Here is a 24,177-nt window from a genome sequence, read left to right as displayed (position 1 = left end):
AAGTCTTCCCTCTCACCCCTTAATTATTATTATTATTATTATTTTTTACCACGCATATTTTAACTTCACCTGTTTGTTGTCTGGTACAAATCTTGTAATCGATATTTAACCCACTTCCTATTGTCCAAATGACTTGAAATTTTGCACACTTACTCTCTTCTGATGATAATACACGAATCAATAATCAGTTTCACTAATTGATTAATCCATGCTAAGAAATAAAATTTTCATATGAATAGTTAAAGATTTCACCAATAGATGGCGCTAGTAATGGATAGAATTATTAAAGGAAGTGTTAAAATTTTGATTACAAAGTTATACTAAAACAAACCCAAGACTAAAAAGTTGAAAATAATCTCTATATATAATCTTCATTTGGATCTTGATCTTTGTTTGTCCGCGAATTAATTAGAAGAAGAAGCACTAGATGGCAGTAGAGAGACAGCTTAAACATAGGCATTGCATTAAGAATCTCCTCCAGGCTTATAGTACTGAAGACTGTAGTACTCCAGTCACACCTCAAAACACAGACATTCAAACTAAACAAATTGTTGTGCTTTAAATTAACTAATCTTTGTATATAATCTTCATTTGGATCTTGATCTTTGTTTGTCCACGAATTCATGTTCCCCAGACACTGCCTTGGTTGTTACTTTTCTTTACAAACACTGTCAATACCACTCTTTGTGTTTAGATCTGGCGTCGACACCTGCTTCGTTGTCGAGACTGTGGTTTTTTCTGTTTCTATCCACCGTCGTTGGCAGCACTTCGTCCAAATCGAATGTTCACCCGCTTCTTGGAGTCGGCAGTCAGAGTATATAAGTCGGACACACTTCTGTGATTTTCCATATGTCGGCGTTTGGAGTTCAAGAAAGAAACATTGGTTCTTCCTTACTCTTTGGATTGCCACAAAGCAACCTGCGAGATTGGAGAAAGATTGAGAAGAGATCGTGAGAGGAAACAACAGCGTCGTGAAAATGAGATGGACTGTGAACGGAGAGAAGCAGAAATGCTCCTCCACCACCACATAATTACTATTCGGATAGTGATTCCGAGTAGGCCGTTCCTATCGAATCAATGTCCAAGGGTTTTCTTTTGTAATTTTGTTTCCCTTATAAAAAATCATAATGCTGTGCGACGAAGGGCCCAGTTCACGACTGGCAGCCACGTTTAAACAGGGAGCCCTTCACAGACAACTTTAACACACGCAACGTAGTTGTGCACACATGGCTAGTATATATATAAACACACTTTTTAAAAGCCACGCTTAAAATATGTTAAAAAATGTACTAAAAAGTAAAAAAATAAGTCTCTCATACATCACTCGTAAAATAAAAGCACGAGCGCTTTTCCATCAATCAACATTCAAAAAACACTTAATATCTTAGTAAAAGCGCCCACCTTTTATTTTACGAGTGATGTATAAGAGACTTTTTTTTACTTTTTAGTAAAAAAAGTACACTTTTTAACTTAATATAAGTGTGATTTTTAAAAAGTGTTATATATATATATATATATATAAAGTGTTGTTCCTCAGACTTTTTTTGTATTAACTGTATCAGCTCCTATTTTATGTAGGCCTACATTATAGCGTAATGGTTGACTCGGATATAATCCTCAATATTTTGTAAAGCACTTTGCGATCGTGTACGTTTTAAACCCCACCATGTATGAGTAATTGATTCAAAGTAAATTGTAGCAGTGAAGTTAATTCCTTTTGAGAATAAGAATCAAACAGTTGTGCTTTGCTCCTTGCATGGTGCTCAGCTCCTCTGTTCATTAGTTGATCCGTCTCTGGCCTGCCCTTAGCCCCCCCATAAACTGTCCTTCAAAGGTCTCTACTTCTGTGGAGGTTTTCCGCCCGCACCCCAGGGACGTCAGCACTTAGGTTAACCGGCAAACCCCAAATCGTGCTGTGCGGAGCGGAATCTCCTGCCTTGCCCCTTACCCTGTGATGGGTTCTGACCACCCCGGAATTGGACTAAACAGGTTATTGGATGACAAGCTCATTTTCTATCAGATGAGTATCTGTAAAGTGTGATCGTGCTGACAGAAGGTGGACAGACACTGATAGTCTGTGTGTGTCACTACAAAGAGCACCGAATGATTAGTTTCAGACTGAAATGCTGTGGCTGCCTCTTATATTTCTAAATGGGGGTGACATCTCTGATTAATGAAGAGATATTTATTAAAGTGTTGATAATTATTTTATTATTTTTCATTCATTTCCTTAAACCATAGTCAATTTACTTCTTCATTTAAATGCTCTTTATTTGCAGTCTTATAAATTAGTAACAGTGCGGCCTTCGCTCATCCTTGAAATTCTCAAGCATGCTAACCATCAGCGCTTCATTCAAAATGTATTCCGTTTATCTTATGTAGCTTATTTCACGTTTCCTTCATTTTCACCTAAGATAAAATGAACAGAGGGTGGCTCTAAAACTTTAAATACAACAATGCTTTCGATACAGATAAAAATGCCCGTATATGATTGTTGCGTGATTTTTCTATACGTACCAGTCAAGGGCAGATCTTACCTTGAGGCCTCGCAGTTGTTTCTTTCCCAGAAGCGATTACTTTAACGAGTAACCTGAAAAGACAGAAATATTGTATAACAGCCAACCTGTCTGTCTTTTAAATAAGAATACAGTGAATTGACATTTAACTAACATATTAGGAATTTTACAGATAGTCTGAAGGAGTGTAATCTACTCGGGTCTGTAGAGTATTGGATTTTTTTTTCTTTCTAGAAAGAGGAAATGTAGACTAGTGCGACTTTCAGATACAACAATAATAATAATAATTCTTTACATTTATATAGCGCTTTTCTCACTACTCAAAGCGCTTTCCACGACAGGGAGGACCCGGGAAGCGAATCTGGGTCTTCTAACTGCGAGGCAGCAGCGCTACGATATGTTTGAAGGATAAAATGGGCAAGCGAGAGAAGGCTCTATAAAGTGGAATGTTCCTTTAACCCTAAGAACTGGTTTGTAATTAAGAAACTTGGAGTGAATATCTGTAGTCCTTCTGGACCAAGGTTAGCCCAACGAAGTGCATAGATGACCCGTCTGATATTCATAATCTGTACATACGTCTCTAATAGACCGTCATTAGTATGCTGTGGACTTCGAGAGCCAAGGAGCAGACTGACGGATCTTAACATACGATATGTGTCCAGTAGATGACTCTCAACGGCAGACATTGCTCTACAACAGAGGGGTCCTGGAGGGCGACAGCAGTTGAAGGTTTTTGTTCCATCCACTGTCTTAATTAGTAGTCAATTACTGCTGTTAAAAAAGAAACCTTTTGTGCCATCAATTGATCTGCTTTTTACGATTCAGAAGGCTCCTTTCTTTTTTCCCCATAAACAGCAGCCAAATAATAAGAAGGTGGAAAGTCAGCTAACAGATGACCGGGAACTCAAGGGTCCCAAACTCAGTTCCAGTTCTCGCTGTTAATTAAACACACTGTTTAACTGTATTACTTGATAGTGATCTCATTCTGCGGCTACACCAAACATTTCCAAGCCTGATCAGTATATTTTCAAAATGTGTGTATATACAGTATATATTTTTTTAAACACATTGTATGATAGACACATAGGTGCACATTGGGTCAAGCTAGCTGGTCATCTCTTGGCTTCCTTTGCATCTCATTATTGTTTGGGTGTTCCTTATGAAAATAAAATATACTGCTACATACAGTGCATCCGGAAAGTATTCACAGCGCATCACTTTTTCCACATTTTGTTATGTTACAGCCTTATTCCAAAATGGATTAAATTCATTTTTTTCCTCAGAATTCTACACACAACACCCCATAATGACAACGTGAAAAAAGTTTACTTGAGGTTTTTGCAAATTTATTAAAAATAAAAACATTGAGAAAGCACATGTACATATGTATTCACAGCCTTTGCCATGAAGCTCGAAATTAAGCTCAGGTGGATCCTGTTTCCCCTGATCATCCTTGAGATGTTTCTGCAGCTTCATTGGAGTCCACCTGTGGTAAATTCAGTTGATTGGACATGATTTGGAAAGGCACACACCTGTCTATAGAAGGTCCCACAGTTGACAGTTCATGTCAGAGCACAAACCAAGCATGAAGTCAAAGGAATTGTCTGTAGACCTCCGAGACAGGATTGTCTCGAGGCACAAATCTGGGGAAGGTTACAGAAAAATTTCTGCTGCTTTGAAGGTCCCAATGAGCACAGTGGCCTCCATCATCCGTAAGTGGAAGAAGTTCAAAACCACCAGGACTCTTCCTAGAGCTGGCCGGCCATCTAAACTGAGTGATCAGGGGTGAAGGGTCTTAGTCAGGGAGGTGACCAAGAACCTGATGGTCACTCTGTCAGAGCTCCAGAGGTCCTCTGTGGAGAGAGGAGAACCTTCCAGAAGGACAACCATCTCTGCAGCAATCCACCAATCAGGCCTGTGTGGTAGAGTGGCCAGACGGAAGCCACTCCTTAGTAAAAGGCACATGGCAGCCCGCCTGGAGTTTGCCAAAAGACACCTGAAGGACTCTCAGACCATGAGAAAGAAAATTCTCTGGTCCGATGAGACAAAGATTGAACTCTTTGGTGTGAATGCCAGGCGTCACGTTTGGAGGAAACCAGGTACCGCTCATCACCAGGCCAATACCATCCCTACAGTGAAGCATGGTGGTGGCAGCATCATGCTGTGGGTATGTTTTTCAGCAGCAGGGACTGGGAGACTAGTCAGGATAAAGGGAAAGATGACTGCAGCAATGTACAGAGACATCCTGGATGAAAACCTGCTCCAGAGCGCTCTTGACCTCAGACTGGGGCGACGGCTCATCTTTCAGCAGGACAACGACCCTAAGCACACAGCCAAGATATCAAAGGAGTGGCTTCAGGACAACTCTGTGAATGTCCTTGAGTGGCCCAGCCAGAGCCCAGACTTGAATCTGATTGAACATCTCTGGAGAGATCTTAAAATGGCTGTGCACCGACGCTTCCCATCCAACCTGATGGAGCTTGAGAGGTGCTGCAAAGAGGAATGGGCGAAACTGGCCAAGGATAGGTGTGCCAAGCTTGTGGCATCATATTCAAAAAGACTTGAGGCTGGAATTGCTGCCAAAGGTGCATCAACAAAGTATTGAGCAAAGACTGTGAATACTTATGTACATGGGATTTCTCAGTTTTTTGATTTTTAATAATTTTGCAAAATCCTCAAGTAAACTTTTTTCACGTTGTCATTATGGGGTGTTGTGTGTAGAATTCTGAGGAAAAAAATGAATTTAATCCATTTTGGAATAAGGCTGTAACATAACAAAATGTGGAAAAAGTGATGCGCTGTGAATACTTTCCGGATGCACTGTACATGAAAGATCCATCCATCCATTATCCAACCCACTATATCCTAACTACAGGGCCACGGGGGTCTGCTGGAGCCATTCCCAGCCAACACAGGGCGCAAGGCAGGAAACAAACCCCAGGCATTTCATTTAGATATATATATTAAAATAAAAAAAAGAAAAGTTACAGTGCCAGCTGTTGATTAAACGTCAATCTGGGGATGAATAAATCTACCGTCAGGCTGACCTTTTTTTTTTTACTGGCATATTAGAGTACCTGTTCAGGAATTTTCTATTCTTCAACATTTGTAGGTTGATTTTCATGTAGAATATCACAATAAAATGAAGAATGTTAAAAAATTAAAAAATCTCTTTCAATACAATTTATTGTCAATCACCTATTTTGAATTAGCATTTACAAACAAAGTCCTGACAACCGAACATCACAAGTTACAACCTGATTACTTACCAGCCTCATTACTCCCTTCCTTCCCTGGACTGGGTTTACAATGTGTGCGGCCACAGAGTGCTCTTCTCTAGGACAGACCTCTAGGTACTAAACGCCTGATCGATGGTATTGTTCATGCCAGGTGAGTAGATTTTTAAAATATACTTCAGTATGTGCAAATGTATATTTAAATATATTGAAATAGGCGGCACGATGGCGCAGTGGTAGTGCTGCTGCCTGGCAGTAAGGAGACCTGTGGTTCGCTTCCCGGGTCCTCCCTACGTGGAGTTTGCATGTTCTCCCCATGTCTGCGTGGGTTTCCTCCCACAGTCCAAAGACATGCAGGTTAGGTGCATTGACAATCCTAAATTGGCCCTAATATGTGTGTGTGTGTGTGTGCTTGGTGTGCCCTGTGGTGGGCTGGCGCCATGCCCTGGGTTTGTTCCTGCCTTGCACCCTGTGTTGGCTGGGATTGGCTCCAGCTGACCCCCATGACCCTGTGTTAGGATATAGTGGGTTGGACACTGAAATGACTGACTGATATATTGAAACACCTATATACTCTAAATATATTGTAACACACGTTTTAAACTATATATGATGATATGTTATTCCTCATTTTAAAAATGTATTTTTATATATAAAAAATATTTATATAGCAATATTTTTTACAAAAAAATATTTTCTACAAGTATTTCATTTTTTTAAGGAGCTCCTTACAGAAAACAAACGATTGAGGACTATGAATCTTAAAAAGCAAGTCAATTAAAAGAAGCAGCAACTGGTTACTAATTAAGAAAGTGGCTGGATGGGGAAAGCCGGCAGGTACCCGTGCACTTTCTGCAACTCGCTTAGACTCCCCTCTCCTAAAATATACAATACAATTTATTTTTGTTTAGCCCAAAATCACACAAGGAGTGCCGCAATGGACTTTAACGGGCCCTGCCTCTTGGCAGCCCCCCAGCCTTGAGTCTCTAAGAAGACAAAGAAAAACTTGGGAAACAAACCTTGGGAAAGGCAGTTCAAGGAGAGACCCCTTTCCAGGTAGGATGGGTGTGCAGTGGGTGTCAAAAAGAAGGGGGGTCAATACAATACAATACACAGAACAGAACACAAGTAATCCTCAATCTTTATATATAATCTTCATTTGGATATTGATCTTTGTTTGTCCGCGAATTCATGTTCCCCTGACACTGCCTTGTGTGGTGTTCCTGCTGTGTTCAGTAGAGGGCAGTAGTGATGGAGGAGGAAAGGAAGTGAGGGGGAGGATCGATGGATGAGGTTGGGGTGTGGTGATTAAAGAGGATTGAACTAAAGGAGACTACGTGCTGTTTGTACTGGCTGAAGACACAACACCTTGGTTGTTACTTTTGTTTACAAACACTGTCGATACCACTCTTTGTGTTTAGATCTGGTGTCGACACCGTGCTTTGTGTTTAGATCTGGCGTCGACACCTGCTTCATTGTCGAGACTGTGGTTTTTTGTGTTTCTGTCGACCGTCGTTGGCAGCACTTCGTCCAAATCGAATGTTCACCCACTTCTTGGAGTCGGCAGTCAGAGTATATAAGTCAGACACACTTCTGTGATTTTCCATCAGTCGGCGTTTGGAGTTCAAGAAAGAAGCATTGGTTCTTCCTTACTCTTTGGACTGCCACAAAGCAACCTGCGAGATTGGAGAAAGATTGAGAAGAGATCGTGAGAGAAAACGACAGCGTCGTGAAAACAAGACGGACTGTGAACGGGGAGAAGAAGAAATGCTCCTCCACCACCACATAATTACTATTCGGACAGTGATTTCGAGTAGGCCATTCCTATCGAATCAATGTCCAAGAGTTTTGTTTTGTAATTATGTTTCCCTTATAAAAAATCATAATGCTGTGTGACGAAGGGCCCAGTTCACGACTGGCAGCCACGTTTAAACAGGGAGCCCTTCACAGACAACTTTAACACGCGCAACGTAGTTGGGCGCACATGGCTAGTACAGTATAAAAATTACAATATTACAAGTCCATAGCAGATTTTAACAGTTAATGATATTACATAAAAGGATTTGGATTTGTTTAGAGTCCTGGAGACCTCGGCCATCAAGCTGCCCCCCCCCCTACTGGCCATTCCACAGCTGTGACAGCGCTGGGCCAGCCAATCCGATGAAAGGACCCCTCTACCCAATGATTCCTGTGATCCTCCATCAGGGATGACTTTACCTTATGCGGGCAGAACAACTTGGCAGGTGGGCCGTGGCACCAAGTGCCACATTTGAGTACCAAGAAGAGAAACAGAATAGGTGAGGGTTAGTAACAAATTCTAACGATCATATTACTTATGTTTAAGTGCTAATGACTAACAACAAAGATATGCAGTCTGTACAGTTAATCAGCAGCTCTAGTCAGGGTGTGCTAAACTGAAGTCATGAGGCTTCAGTCGGGATCTGAAAGCTGAGAATGAAGGGGCATCTCTTATAGTGGCAGGCAGACACAGTTTAGGGGTCCTGTAACTAAACGCTCGACCTCCCACTGTTATTTTATTAATCCTTGAAATCATAAGCAGACTGGCATCTTGAGATCTTAATGTGCGCTCAAGTTAGTAAGTCATAATAAGTTCAGACAAGTAAGCCGGACCTTGGCCGTTTAAGGCTTTATATTGTTAATAGGAGGATTTTGAAATCTGCCCTAAACTTGACTGGGAGCCAGTGTAAGGATTTTAGAACTGGAGTTACGTGATGTATTTTCTTGTTCTTGTAATAATTCTTGCAGCAGCATTTTGGATTAACTGCAGACTGTATAAAGAACAATTTGAACATCCAGTGAACACCGCATTGCAGTAGTTAATCCTACTAGAAATAAATGCTTGAATTAATTTCTCAGAATCCTGTTTATTTAGAAAGTGCCTTAATTTCCCAACATTAAGAAGGAAGAAACATGATTTCTGATATACATGACATACAAACACGCCCATTAAATAAAGCACAATTTTTTGTGATTTTTTTTAAACCTCTTGTAAAGTACTGACAATGTGTTATACAAATAAACGTGGCTGTTGCTTGATTCTGAACACTTTCTTCTTTCTTAAAATATGAACATGGTTTTGCTTTAAGACATTAACAGTCGCCGTTCTTATAGCTGTAAGTCAGATTTAGTAATCACTAAAAAATGACACTTTAGAGATTTTTTTCATACTTAATTATCAGTCTATTGCTAATTATAAAACGTTCCCACTTCCCGTGCTGTCCGATTTCACGTGTACTGCACTTTTCCATAGCTCGATTATCCATTCCGTAAAACCTTCTTGCTCACCTTTCATTACTCGGTGTTTTAGAAACAGAAACGCGCGGAGCGATACCTTCCAGGTTTTATTTAAAACACGCATGTTCTTCCTACATCGGAGAGCGCTAACTGCCTACTGCTTCACTTTTAATCTTTAGTACTAGGGTGTTGTACCGTGTTAGCCATTATGAATGCAGAGAAAAGCCAAGCAAAATGACACCTTTTATTGGCTAACTAAAAATATTATAAAACTAATATATCTTGCCTGAAGAAGGGGCCTGAGTTGCCTCGAAAGCTTGCATATCGTAATCTTTTTAGTTAGCCAAGGTGCCACTTTTAATCTTGTAATTTACAGGTGCGGTCCCCGGACTGCCTCATTTTCCTTAATTGTTTTCACTCGACTAGGATACACAAGCCGCTCTCGCAAATGAGGCTCTCACTGAGCCTGCTTCTTATTGGTTGACTTGAAAACTGTTTGACTCGATTGGCGGGAGCTCCTGCCAATAGCCGAAGCCTCCTACATCCCGGGCTTCTCCGTTGTCATGCGCTTCTTCCACGAGCACTTGCGCGCGTTTTTCAGAGTTTGCTGTTCGCCGATGTTGCTGTGGCTTTTAAAGAGCGTAGAAACATCAAGATTTGCTGTCATTTGAAGACTTCTGTTGTCACTTTTCTTTATAATTTTTTTATGTCTTAGCATCTCGGCGAACTCAACAAACTTAAAATGCAGGACATCATTGCTGGAGTGGGAAAAATCCGTTTTGATATTGAAGTCGATGTGGTTGACCAGAAAGGCACGCTGCCATTACCCTTCCCAGGAATGGACAGTAAGAATCGACTTGTCGCCTGGCAAGTTTTTGTATTTAGTTTCATTAAGTGTCGCTTGCACTTTTTTATTTTTAACCAGAGCAAGGTGGGCCTAACTGAGAAAGGTTGCTTGTGTTGCTCACTGGGTCAGAAATAACTAAATCTGTTAACATCCACAGTCCTTATAGACGAATCTAGAATGTAAATGCGAGTGACGTGCAAGAAAGGCAATGTGCTCAGCATCTTTTTATTTATTTACTTTATTTATTGATTTTATGCTTTTTTTTCTTGTCACTCTGGTAAAATCTGACGTTTGGTTTCATAAAATCCTTCATTTTCCATAAACGTCTGCACGGCATTGATCACCAGCTTAGTGATTTGCTGCATCTTAAAATTCAAAATGAGTTGTGCTGCTGAATATTTCGTTTGAATATTTTGTTTATTTCAGTATCAAGAGTAATCTTGTACAGTATTTATTTACTTGTCTTTATATGTTTTGTCAGAATCGGGATCTGCAGTGTGTGAATTCTTCAGCAAAGGTCATTGCAAAAAGGGTAAGGCAGATTACTTCAAGAAGAGTGAGGTGCTAGAAATGCCTTGATGATGCTGATTTCCTCTTTGATTACAATATCTAGAATAAAGGATGTATGTTCTTTCTTGAATAAATATTCATTTGTCTCTCCATAAATTTTCTAAGCCCCTCAACTACCCTGTTTAATTCTGGGTCATGGTGAGATTTTTCCTAGATTAGCATTGCTTGGCTGATAGGGTGCCAGTCTGTTGCACACCCTCTGGCTCTTCAACCTGACGCACACATCTTTGAGATATGAAGGGCGAATGTGCAGACAGGCAGTGCCAGGTTGAGATTTGAACGCAGGGATCTGGAGTTGAGTCTGCTGCGATAACCACATCTTGCACATTCATATGTGAATTAAATCGGATTATCACATTACTCTGTTGACTTGGTCCAGTTCGATAGAGGGCATATCTGAGCCTCTCCTAGCAGCAGGGCAGGATGTAACTCTGTGCAGGGTGCCAGCCCATTGTAAGTCCAGTGTAGTCTCTTGCCCACACTGTTTGAAATCTTCAGTGCATGTCTTTGGAGATGTGGTGGTAAACTGAGTTGCCAAAGGAAGACGCAGGGAGTAATGCAAATTTTTACATGGATAGCATTGGGATGGGATTTGAACCCAGGATGTTTCCATAGTGAGGGAGCAACACTGCCCACTGTAACACTAATTTAAACATTTTCACATGACCTTGGCAGTAGCTGTACTGTCCTGCAGTGGTTCGGACTTCTGCTTCACAGCATCAGAATACTGGGATCAAATCGCAGTTTATTCATCATACACCCAGAATTAGGACATTTTCCCTGTCTGTATAAGATTTTCTTAGGGAGGGAAACTAAGAGTCCAAGCTTAGAAGTTCTAAATTGGCTTGTTGTCTACATGAACTTCTCGTCTGAAGGATTAGGGTGCACCATCTATGGTTGCTTGCCGCCTTGTGCCAGATGCTACACGGACAATCTTTTCACTCCCTTTTAACCCTGACATAGAATTAGATAAAGCTTCTATAATGGACGGCCATTTAACTTTCCAGAGAGCTTTGATTTATTTGACTGGTGCAGTTACCAGAATAGCAAGAACAGTTTAGCAGGGATGTCAGAGAAGTGCAGGCAAGTTGTCTCATTTAGGATTTGTGCAAAGAACAATATGTGCTCGGTATCCTTGCATTTGAAAGTCTAGAGGATACGCTATGATTGTGATGTTGTGTTGTGGGGGGCACCTCATGACTGGATGAGATCAGGAGTCTGCGGGCCACTCAAATATTAATAGATTCCTGATGCATCTTTATGCATCCATTTGTTTTTTTTAAATATACTGTTGATCCACTTGATGTTTTCAAAAAACAAAATAACTGTTATGAAAAATCTGCTGAATCCTGCTCTTCTTTTTTTTTTTTACTAACACAATACAGGGCGAGTCAAAATTATGTTAACATTTGAATGGTGGAAACAATTTATTCACAACATACTTCATATGTGCACAATGATTTACAGGACTGTCTCAGCCTGTTCGCCATCTTGTTCAACACACAAAAACCAATGAGCAGCTGTACCATTTACAGCCCGGACACACATTTTGTGGGTAATCGATGATACCACAGCCCGTATTTTAGCCTTCAGGTCATTGATATGCTGGACTTTCCTGCTATACACGCGCTCCTTCACCATACCCCGTAACCAGAAATCGCAGGGTGTGGAGGCCATGGCAATGATCCACCACAACCTACCCATCGACCTGGAAAGGTGTGATCAAGATAAAAATAATCCATTAGTGTTAACATCATTTTGACTCACCCTGTACATTAACAAATGGAAGTGCCAAATGGTAAGTTGCACCCTGCCTCAGCATGTTTTCCAGCATTGTATAAAGTCAATGTGTTGTAGCATTTATTTTGTTTATTCAGCATGTCCTAAAGCATGTAACATAATATAAAGGTGGTGACCCTGTTTATTAAGTGTGTTTTTACTGCACTTTTTTTCTCACTGATTTTAAACAGGGTTAGTCCAAAAAAGTGTGCGGTGAAACAGTTGAAAATAAAATAAAGGCTTCTGTTGCAAATTATCTGTACAGAATTAAAATCTAATCTATTTTTTAAGTTAATCAGAAGTTTTGGGTCTGCTTTTTGTCTGTTGCAGGAGCTGTGTGTTCCTTTCGTCATCTGCGTGGAGAAAAATCAGTTGTGTGCAAACATTGGCTACGGGGCCTCTGCAAAAAAGGGGACCAGTGTGAATTCCTTCATGAATACGACATGACAAGGATGCCAGAGTGTTATTTTTATTCTAAATTCAGTAAGAAACATTTAGACTTTTTTCTTCAGTGAAGTGTGTGATGTAACATGAAGGCAACTCTTACTTGTTAGTCTGTATTACCTTTAATTATTTTTATGTATTGTTTTTCATGTACCTCAAGTACAAATATTACCTTCTAAATGCTGTAACATATTCCAGCAGTAAAAAATGGAATACAGGAACTTGTAGGACATTTCAGTCATTGAAGGACGCACATCACCAGTGCATTAATACTAGTTTATTAGTAACCTGTGTTGGGTGCAACCATTAACTTCATAACATACAGACCATTTAGTTTTGTCACCATTTCAAATTATCTTTTAGAACTTTTGTTTCTTGCAGATGAATGCAGCAACAAAGAGTGCCCTTTCCTTCATATAGACCCTGCCTGCAAGGTGAAGGACTGTCCATGGTATGACCGGGGATTCTGTAAGCATGGTGAGAAGATGGCCAAAAATGCCCTTTTATTTGAATTCGTTCTAGCATTTATAATTTTTATAACGCCGAACAACTCAGAGCTGCCCTTGTGAACATGAGGGCTTGTGTTTCCAAACCACAAGAATAAGAAATGACCAGGAAGTCTAAGTGTAGAATGCGATATTATTCTGTTTTTTCCTTTTTCAATGTGCCCAGAATTTGATGCATTATCTATTTTAATGTATTAAAAGCTTTAAGCTCATGAAAGTGTGGGTGTTTTTTTTTTTTTTTTCTCCCCCCTTACCTCACATTGCGTCTGTCTGGTCTCAAATTGTTTTACTAATGAATGATTACTGATTAAAACCTTAATTACTTTGATGCCTGTTGGAAAAGTTTTAGGTAGTCAATGTTCAAATTTTAAGTTTTATTTTTATGTACCACTTATGGATCACTGTTGTGTAACGTGCTGTCACTTTAGTATTGTTTGTCTGTATTGTACATTAATGTCATCTATGGAAAAACAAAGTGAGCTCTGCTTCCACACATTGGGATGTGTTTTTTGCTAATACTACAGGTCCTCTGTGCAAGCATAGACACACTCGTCGAGTGATGTGCCCCCAGTATTTAGTTGGTTTCTGTCCAGAAGGGGCTAAATGTAAGTTTGTCCAGTAAGTATTGTGCTTTTTAATTTGAGGTGTGGGGTTAATTTTTGTGGGGGGGAAAATGTCATCTGTATGTTTAAAATAAATTCACTTGTTGGAAAGAAAATATGAAAGTAGTAGTTTTTGTTGCATAATATATAGGGTATTACTGAAATTCAGGAGCCAGAGAGAAAATTGTTTTAACATTTTTGACAGTATAAAGTTTTCATGTCTGCTTTAATATTTCATAAATTGTAGGACCTTCGGATTTTCTGTTCCAAACAAGATAAGGTGGTACTGTGCTTTTCCATGTTTTGTAGTATTCTAAGGGATCCATGTGATAATAGTCTACCACAAACTCTACGTTATTTTGGGGCAAAGGTTCAACCCATTAAAATGGTGTGTATGTATGTAAACTGTTTTTCCGTATTAAGAATGAAATGGAGTCCTATCTTGGTATGGGGGGGGGGGGGAATTTTCTCTCATTCCCCAGTTATGCAAATAGTTGAGACACATGAGTAAAACAAAAACAAACAAAAAAAAAACACCCCTGTAGAACAAAATCTAGAAGAGCAGTCTTGTTCAAAATAATTGGCCTCTGACCTTCCACAGTGCTAATAAATGTGTAAAGTTTAATTTGGATAGTGATTCATTTTATGAATTTTCATATGCACACAGACATCACTCCAAAAGTAGTATGTTTGCTTCAGAATGCCTAAAAGATGACTCTCTTCAAATTTTGACCCATCACAGTACCTTCCCACAAAATTATATATGGGTGTGAAATATTTAAAAGTATAACTATACACCTACATATCTAAGAATTATGTACTTCTCTCTAGAGTGGGAAATTTTTGCTGCAGTGATTTTTCTCCAAATCAATAAGCTTCTAGCATTTTACAGTGCTAATAACTGAGAGACTTCATTCATTGATTTTTTTTTTTTTTTTATATATATAAAGTTGTCACATCCACAGACTTAAATACTAACACATTTAGATAGACATCGCATGTAAAGTGGACAAATTGTGTGTTTGGAGGTTTTCTGTGTAAATTCATTAAAAGCTTGAAGTTTTCAACTTTTACAATCAGCAAAGAATTTTGTGTGTGTATGTATAATTTCTTTATTTCGCCTTATACAATTTCTTGTATTAGGAATTTGTTAGTTTTCGCATACCCCTTGGTGATCAGAGCTTCTTTGTCAGCCATTGTACAGCGCCCCTGGAGCAATTACAGGTTAAGGGTCTTGCTCAAGGGCCCAGCAGAGTAGGATCTCTTTTGGCAATGGTATCCAGCAGGGCTGGTTGTAAAAACTACAAGGTCCACGAGGCCCTGCTGGAATTCAGGGAACATCTATGCTGCTGGGAGGGCTCCATCTGGCGGCTTGGAGGTGTGGGCTGGAATATATGGCCAGCCATCCCTCACTGTGAGTGTGTGTGTGTGAGTGTATATATATGTACGAACGATGGTCGTGAACCAAAGCAATTTCCCCCATAGGATTGTATGTAAATACAATTAATCGGTTCCAGACCATACAAACTGTATATAAATATATATTTTAAGTTTTTAAGCACAAATATAGTTAATTAAACCATAGAATGCACAGCGGAATAGTAAACTAAATGTAAAAACATTGAATAACAATGAGAAAACCTTGAACAACAGAGAAAACTAACACTGCAATAGTTTGCGCTACCAACCGCTGGCTAAAAAAAAAAAAAAAAAAAAAAGGATTTTCCCCTGTGCATAAAACTCACAATTTAATAAACCACCAAGAAAAGTAACAATGCACGCTACGAACCGATCGCTGTAAACAGAAGTGAGAACAAAATCAAGCCCGGTGCATTCTTCAACTGCCTTCCTACCTGCGTCCAGCCCCCTCTCTTTTGCGCTGCCTGTGTGTGTGTGTGTGTGTGTGTGTGTGTGTGTGTGTCGCGCTCTCTTGCTCGCAGCACAGGAAATGCACAGGGAGAGACTGAACATATACAAACCGAAAGGGAAACTGGCTTGTTCGTATACAGAGTGTGTGGTTGTGAACCGAGGCAAAAGGTTGGTGAACTTTGGTCGTAAACCGATTTTGTACGTGTACCGAGACGTTCGTGAACAGAGGTTCCACTGTATATATGTATGATTTTAATTTTTTTTCTCTTCTAAATAGATTTGATATACTTACAGTAAAATGCTTTTAGCTTCCTGACACACTTTAACTGACAGGAGGGAGTCTTGAACACAGGCCGTGTAGTTTGTAAAAACATCGCTACGGTTGAATATATTTGATGTGTTGCACAAGAAAAGTACACCCTTACTTAGGCACCACTCCATACATGACATTTGATGACGCAATGTACTTGTAAAAGGGAAATCATGAGAACCTGGAACTGGTCCGGCAATATCTATAATGAAATTAACTATTTTAACCCTCATTTTTTTATGGCAACCTTCTTTAACATGTACTGTTTTTAAATATTATGTAGTTTTACAAATTAGGTTGAATTGTCAGCTTCTACTCTCTTGATGCTTTCTAAGAGGAAATAATCAAGCAAGGGGTTTTAAATGCACTCCACTCTGCACGTTTTCTGAAATATACATTGCAAATGATTTTAAAGTGGTAACGTCTATGAAGACTTCTTGAAATGACATTTGTTAAACTCGTCTGCTTTCAGATTGTAAATGTGTAAACTGAAGAGGTTGGTTTTTTCTTTTACAATCTTGCTGTTTGAATATGAATGTTGTGTACAATATACTGTAGTATAGCTTAAGATTTACAGCATCCTGATTTGAATCTACAAGCAAGAGTTGCTTACTTGGTTAGGCACTACAGTTATATTTAACTTTATCATCAATGAGTTCTGCCCCTCCCTGTTGTTCCTCTTTCCATCGCTGCTGAAATGGACTGTTGCAATGGAGGGCAAAAGAAGATTTGCTGTTTTGAGAATGTATTTATTTTACTAAGAGTAATTATCTAGTTATCTCCTTCTACAAAATGACCTTTTTAAACCAGATCAAAGTAAAATTTAAAAACTCGCACGATTCTAATGTATTGATCTTCTGCCTGTCTTGCGGCTCATGTTTATTAGTTTTGACATTTTCTACTAGTTTAACAATACAAAATAAATGTCCACCTAAAAAATAAAGGCTGTAAGCCTTGGGTTTATTTTCATCCTTGTATACTATATTTCGGGCTCATCAGATTGCGGTTTTAACATTTTATGCCAAGATGAGCCTTGTGCATTCTCCCAGGCATTCCACAGAATGGTGGTAGAAGTAGTAGCGTACAGTACTTAAATCAAATTGTTTCTCATTTACAATGTCCTGGCTATACTTGTAAACTGGAGGAGGTGCTACCTTACTTGTTAAATACTAGGAATTAGACATACTGTACATAATATATGTGAGTGCTGAAAGCCCTGTCTGGACTTCGATCACTTTAATGGAAAAGACTCAAAACAAAATTGCTATACAAGCACAAACTCCAAATAACCATATGAAAGAGCAGCAGTACAGTTGCTTAAAGAGTTGAACATACACTTATCTAACAACTTAAGTGAGGGTAAATGGTATTTGAGGGAAATTGTCTATTTTCCTAGTTTTTGTTTAATTTCATTGGAGCATAGACAAATGTATTTGAAAGTTCTGGTTCAAAGATGGTGTTTTTTTCACATATGTAACTTTCTTTTCTTTTACTCGTTTAGTCCCAAAGCTGACTTGCCAGTTGGCATTGATCCACCAAAGGTATGTTGTTTCTAGATATGCCCCAAGTAAAGAAATGTCTGTGCCACTTGTAAGTTTAATTATGAGAATATGAAATGCAACACAATTTCCAATGAAAAATTTAAGATAACTACAAAATATAAGTAAATTGATGATTATTCATCCCTTTCAAAATTATTTACTAGCCACACTGTGCTGAGGGTTGAAAACTTTGTCTGATAAAGCCTCTGATGCTACAAATAGAATGTAGATATTTTGCAGCATCAGATTGGTGAACTACAGTATCTTACATGAATACATGTATTTAGCTCAACACGCAGCTTAAATGTTTTTGTATTTTGCAGTTGCATAATGAGTTTGTAGGGAATTAATTGAAGGCCAACTAGGATTTGTTTCATTCTATGAAAGTTACCGCTGCTATGTATTCTACTGTAAATCTCGACGCTTTTTTGTTTTTTTTTTTTTGTTTTTTTTTTTTCAGGTTGCTGTTTCCTCTACAAATCAATCTTCTCAAACTCGGTCAACAAACACAACTTCATTCGTCTTGCGCCAGGAGTTTGTTTTTCAGAAGATACCACACTTTAATCTGTCTGGTGTTGGTATTGTCCATTGCCAGCAAAGGCATATGCAGGAGGCCTCTACATCCACACAGGGGTCTATGAAATCATTCCAGCTGGTTACTTGCTATAAGGTGAGACATTGTAGAAACAAGTAAAGCTAATGAATTCAAGAGTATCTTAGAAAGGAAGAGGTCACGTTTGTCTGTGGGTTTAACGCATATTGACTGGGACTCCGCAGATCAGCTCTGTTTAAGGCAGAAGACCAATATTCATGTCATCAAAGTTTCTGGATATCCCAGAATGAATTCTTGCATACTTAAGTCCATCTTCTCAGTGATGTTCAGAGACCTACATACTATCTTACTAAGACTTTGTTTGGTAAGTGGTATTGGGTTTAGAGCTTCAGATTAAAATTGACAAGGGTAATTTTTTTTTTTTTTTTTCCTGTCCAAAATTTAAAACTTCTGCTCTACCATTTCTCATTTTAGACAGAACAGTATCCTGGACTGAAATATTTACTGTGCTTAAAGTTTTACATGTTCTTACAGTAAATTATGAACAGCAATCAAATGATGCATTCTTATCAGGTTGTTCCAACACCGCTCCAGTTTTACATTCAGGCTTTTAAATTAAATTTGTGTCTTTTAAATTGGTCTGTGTTGTGTTTGTGTGTTTTTAAAAACACCTTCCTTAATTAATTGTGCATCTGAATTTGTTAATTTTCAAAACTGTGTTCTCCCTCATTTTATTTGCAGACCTCTGAAGTTATTTAGCATCTTATTACATTTGTGATTCATTTTGCTACAAGGCTAAATCCCCTGACAGAAGATGTTTCTAATACTAGTAGTCTTCAAACACAACCTTAATTTACAAACTTAGTATTGCACTTCCACCATCTAGTGGTAATAGTGTGTCTTTACCTCCTGAAATAATCTGATAAATTTAAAGTATGGCTTGTTGAGGGGGTTTCTCTGACATTTGTATGCCTCTCTGCCATTTTTGTTAAGATTAGATTTGCTCCTAAAACCAAGATGTATACTTGTAATATAAAAATGAAATTAGGCCCCAAACACCCATACACTAATTGATGATCAACACAAGAATAAATGTACTGCAGTATTTTCAGTATTGATTTTTTTCAAACTTAACAGAAGTAGGATGTTTTCTTATATGGAAGAAAAAAAAAAAAAAAAAAGATGGGAATTTTGGGTAAGAATCTTTTTGGTACATTTTTGTTTTGTGTGCAAAACATCGAAGACTGTGGATCCCAGACTTGGTCACTGAGATGCAGATGGTGTTTGTTTCCAATTCATAATTAATTGATCTCAATTATTTAGTTGGCATTTTTCCCCTTCTGCATTCAGAAAAGCATTTATATTTTAGAAATATTTTTTTTTGCAACTGCTTTATATGCTTAATTATGTGCGGTTTTCCTAATATTTTGCCCTTTTTTTTTTTTTTTTGTAGTTTGCACCCTTCATTGTATACTAATTAAAAATGAACAGAGCAGTCACAACGGCCAAACACCGAAAGATAATGTGCAGATACTTCAGAATCAGACCCATTAATTGGACAATAATGGATGAAACAAGCAGAACACCTGGAAAAGCAGAATAAAAATCAGGATGCAAACATTTAAAAAAAAAAAAAAAAAAAAAAATCCTCCTAGAACTGCTTAGTACATTTTAATAAAAATTTTAGCCCACTTAGTTTGGCAATTTTTATACTGAAACACACAGTGGGAAATACCAGCTCACTTAATTAGGCTCGGAGTCCAACTCAAAATGGAACAAAAACCTGCAGTCAGAATGGGTCTCAAGGAATGAGTTTGGGAACCGCTGATCTAAAACGACACACATTTAAAAATGCAAAGTAAATTTTGTTTTCGATACAGTAAAACTGAGAATACTCCACACTGCCTTTGTGCATGTCTAACACTACTTTTAAGCAAATCCATTATCAAATTTTACAAGAGTTCATAGTAATAAACATTTTGGTTTTTTTTCTGTGGGGTAACTCCAAGTTAAGTGGCATCTTGCTTTTTAAATACTAAGTGAACAGTATTCCTTAGCCAAGCAAAACAAAGGCCATATTTTTATAGTTTCACAGCAGAATGCAAAGGCAGAGATGCAACTTCAGTAATTCTGATTTTTGATGGGGGAAAAGAGCTTCTTATAACCTGGAGATACAGAAGTCAAATTAGATTCTACTACAGTTCCCAAAAATGTGGAGTAAATCAAAGTGTCTTAAGTTTAGTTCTCTGTTAAAGGATGCTATTATAAACACAGCCATGATAGTTATTGCTAAACATTTAAGAGTACTGACATTGTGGCAAAATTGATGTGAATGATTTAGAATGCATACAATAATGTAACTTTATAATAAAAGCTCAAATATATGGTTTGCAAAACTGGTCAGATGCCAGACCCAAGTACTTAAAAATCAATGGGGGTAAATTTTTAATGTTTAACTGATGAGGCCTATAAAGGTATATTTTCAATAAACATCAATTTTAGAGTTGCAGTTAGAAAAAAATGATTAGAATTCTGCTTCAACATTGATGGATTAAAAGCCAGAAGTCTGCATGACCATCATCAAATCCTTCCGTGAGAACCCTAAATACAAAGAGGACCATTTCATTTATGTTGGGTAGAATGCCCAGAGGGGACTGAGCTGTCTCGTGGCCTAGAACCCCTGCAGATATTTTTTTTTTTTTTTTTTCTCCTCCAGCCGTCTAGTTGTTGGGTTTTTTTTTTTTTTTTTTTTTTTGGTCCTCCCTGGCCATCGGACCTTACTCTTATTCTATGTTAATGTCTTATTTTAATTTCTTTTTTTTTTTTCATTATGTAAAGCACTTTAAACTACATTTTTTTGTATGAAAATGTACTATATGTTGTTTTGTTTTTATAAAATGTCAGCAAAAATATCCAGTTTACTGTGTGCATGTTTTGAAAAGGACGATATAAGATTTTGGCACATCAATTATTTGCAGTGGTTGTTAAACAGCTGGTTCCTGCTGTGGAAGGAGATGCTGCCTGGATAGGCACTGGTTCTTATATCATGTGAAGTGGAGTAAGGAAGTCCAGAAAGTGGATAGAAAGATGTCCAAAAAAATGTTTTTAGAAGGTTATATAAAAAGAGACATGAAAAACATTAATGTATTATGGGCTGTAAAGTACTGTGTGTGTAGACATTGTTCATTTCTGATTGTTTCAACTCATTTAGTCTTTTAATTGTAAAATCGCATGACAAGAAAAAGTAAATTCTGTTTAACTTGTGATACAGGGGAGCCAAACCCCTCTAGTGCTTTGATATCACTGAAAGTAAACCTAAACTTTCTAGCATAAAAAATATTTTGGGCAGCTTATGTACACTAAAGCAATGCAGTAAAACCTCATTATGTCTTTATCACAAATTGCCTTATTGTTCATTTCCCCCCAACCCCTCGTAAGTGTAATCATATATTTAATAACCCCTTTTTTTTTCCCCAAATGGTCCTAGTTTGGAGTCTATTTTGGGTGGCTTAGAGATTGTTCCTGGACTTTGACCAAATCCTCTGTGGGATTATATAGACATTTCCACATCTCAAAAGAAATCTGTCTAAATTGACTAGTTTAAAGGACTGTGCTGAGATATACTGGCATCCTACACTCCCAGGATAAACCCCATTTCCCTGAGTGTTTAAAATTTGATTAGGTTCCAAAAGTGGATGAATGCTTCATTTGATTTTATCATTGTAAATGATCTTATTAATTAACTTTCGTGCCTTGGGTCCATTGCTGATAGTATGGGCGCTCAGATTTAGGAGGCAGAGAAAATGATTTGTCATTGTAGATTATACAGCTAATTTTGTAGCAGTAGGTAGTGCTTCACTTCATTTTTATTGTCTACCATACATTGCTCATTGTAACTATTGTACAGGATGGATTTTGTTTTCTTTCTGAACTGTGATCCTGAGATTCACCCACTGTCAGCTTTATGTTCCTTCTCTACTCCTGTGAATGGTTTCACAAAAAAAAAAGGTTGTGTACAAAATATTTTGCAATTGATAACTTTTTTTTAACCATGGTGTCACATATTTAATTTACATTTTAAAAATACTTGGTGCTATTGTCATTTATTTGTAAAGCATACTGTTAAACTAAAATGTTGAATATCCCACAACCCAAAATTACAATGTTCTGCATTTACTCCTTATACTTTATTTATTTTTTTATATATTTTTTTTTTTTTTTTTTTTTTTTTTTTCCATGAAGACAAAAATTTAATTCTGACCATAGATGCTGATTTTTAGTGAATTTTAGGTTTGTGAATCTGTTTGGTGAATACATTTCAGCATACTGTGTTTACCATTTGTATGTTCTTGTAACTCACTTGTATGCTTGCAGTTTGTACACTAATTGCAATTTGTTTTGTTGCCTGACAGTGTGGTGAAAAGGGCCATTATGCTAACAAGTGTGGAAGAGGTCATTCTGGCTTTGTACCTGCACACTGAACAACACAGTACCAAGCTGCTTGACACAAACGTTTGTGGCGGAGTATTAAGAGTGATAAAGATCAAGAGAGACAGCTGGGCAGGATAGTGCCACATGATTTCCAGTTTTCAAATTTATAACCAAGTTCTACTATCAAAAAAAAACTTTCAGATTATTTGTCTGATGTAAGTAGAAATATATTTCAAGTATTAAAACACATTGCACTTTCCTATGCAGTTATGGCATTTAATTTTACCAAAAGCAATTTTTTTTCACTCCTACAGTTGTTGCAAGAAGATACAATGATCTTTCTAATTTAAAACTACAGAATTTAAGACTCTAAAAGATAAAATGACTAATTAGATCAGTCTTAGAGAGCTATTTGACATTGAGGCGTTAAATATTTATAATTTGCTCTAAGTTCTATTACCTGTGCGATCATTTACTCAGTTAATTTAGAACTAGAAGTAAAATTATAAGTTGCATTTATAAAGCGCCTTTCACAAACCCAAGGTCGCTTTACATATGGAGTAAAAAAAAAAAAAAAAATTCAGTTCCTTTTAATTTTTATATGAAATATGTAGTACATCCAAGTGTAGTAATAACATTACTGGACTATGACAAAAAGATATCAAAAGTAAAGTATATTCATAGACATCTGTTTGTACAGTATATGAAATTTAAGGATCCGTAGAAGAGTGAGCTAACGAGAGTGTGAACTTTCCAGCTCACTCAGGTGAGGTACAGTATATTGATGTAACTTTGAAAGAATGGAGAGTTGCATACAACTGCCATTTCCCCTAGGTGATCAATTTTAATTCTAAAGAACTTTTAGTGCAGACATAGTTATATTATGAAGTTCGTGAAGGTATTCTGAAAAGACTTAAAGAAGAAAAGTAGACTTTCCCTTGAGCTTGAATGCTAATCATATAAAGAATGACTAATTTGTTCCAGCAGTAGTAGTAGTGCAGATGCCATACCCGAATATGGAGGTGTTGTAGAGAGAGAGCTCAGACGAAGCTGTAGATTTCGCCGTCAGTCTACATTCTGATCTCGCCTGTGGATGAGCTTTGGGTGCTATCCCTTTAAAGAAACAACCTCATGAATAAAATTTTAAATCTTGGCTTTTAAAATTTTCATTATCATAACCATGATTTTCATTCTGCTTTTCCAGGTGTTTAAGCCATTATTTTCTAATGAGCGCACTAATGGGTATGCTAGCCTTTTATCATTCCAAGCAGTTTTACAATCTGACATTTTTATGTCTGATGTCATGAGTGAGATTTCCATTCCATTACTGTTTTTTTAATTTCCTTTTTTCTTTCTGTGAAATGTCTTAAGTGTATCTGAATACTGACAACTAATGATGAACAGAGAACACACCAGTGCAAACACTGAATGTTAAAAGGGTAGCCATTTGTGTTACCCACGTATGTGCTTATTAGTAAATATTTATTTAAAAGTAAAATGAATGAATTCCTACCTATTTAACACGTACAAATTTTTGCTTAATTTAACTTAGCATAACCAGTTTGTGTGTTTTCAATACTGAAATTACAATCTGAAAAATACCTGTTAATTTTTAAAGTAAAATTAAAAAAAAAAAAAATGCTTGGGATTAAAACGTGCAGCAACAAGAGGACCCAAATAGTGATCTTGAGAAGCCTTGGTTTGGTGACATTTTTACA

The 24,177-nt window shown here is 37.6% G+C and overlaps 1 protein-coding gene across 4 annotated transcripts; it reads left to right on the top strand.

The window, feature by feature from the left end:
- Positions 1-9,466: 9,466 nt before the first annotated feature.
- Positions 9,467-22,759, top strand: LOC114664983 (putative cleavage and polyadenylation specificity factor subunit 4-like protein). Of its 4 annotated transcripts, none has more exons than XM_028819326.2 (8): positions 9,467-9,852; positions 10,336-10,386; positions 12,534-12,686; positions 13,029-13,124; positions 13,678-13,771; positions 17,436-17,475; positions 17,936-18,145; positions 19,482-20,049. In XM_028819326.2, the coding sequence occupies exons 1-8, from the start codon at positions 9,750-9,752 to the stop codon at positions 19,503-19,505; spliced, it is 771 nt and encodes a 256-aa protein (XP_028675159.1). In that variant the 5' UTR covers positions 9,467-9,749; the 3' UTR covers positions 19,506-20,049. The 4 variants fall into 4 exon arrangements, with proteins under 4 accessions (XP_028675159.1, XP_028675162.1, XP_028675161.1 ...); XM_028819329.2 differs by having other exon boundaries at positions 9,468-9,852; positions 13,678-13,758; positions 19,482-20,050; XM_028819328.2 differs by lacking the exon at positions 19,482-20,049 and adding an exon at positions 22,441-22,759 and having other exon boundaries at positions 9,470-9,852; positions 13,678-13,758.
- Positions 22,760-24,177: the final 1,418 nt, after the last annotated feature.

The sequence above is a fragment of the Erpetoichthys calabaricus genome, chromosome 14 (genome assembly GCF_900747795.2).
Source record: "Erpetoichthys calabaricus chromosome 14, fErpCal1.3, whole genome shotgun sequence".
Lineage (NCBI taxonomy): Eukaryota > Metazoa > Chordata > Cladistia > Polypteriformes > Polypteridae > Erpetoichthys > Erpetoichthys calabaricus.
This window is presented reverse-complemented; position numbering and strand designations above follow the sequence as displayed.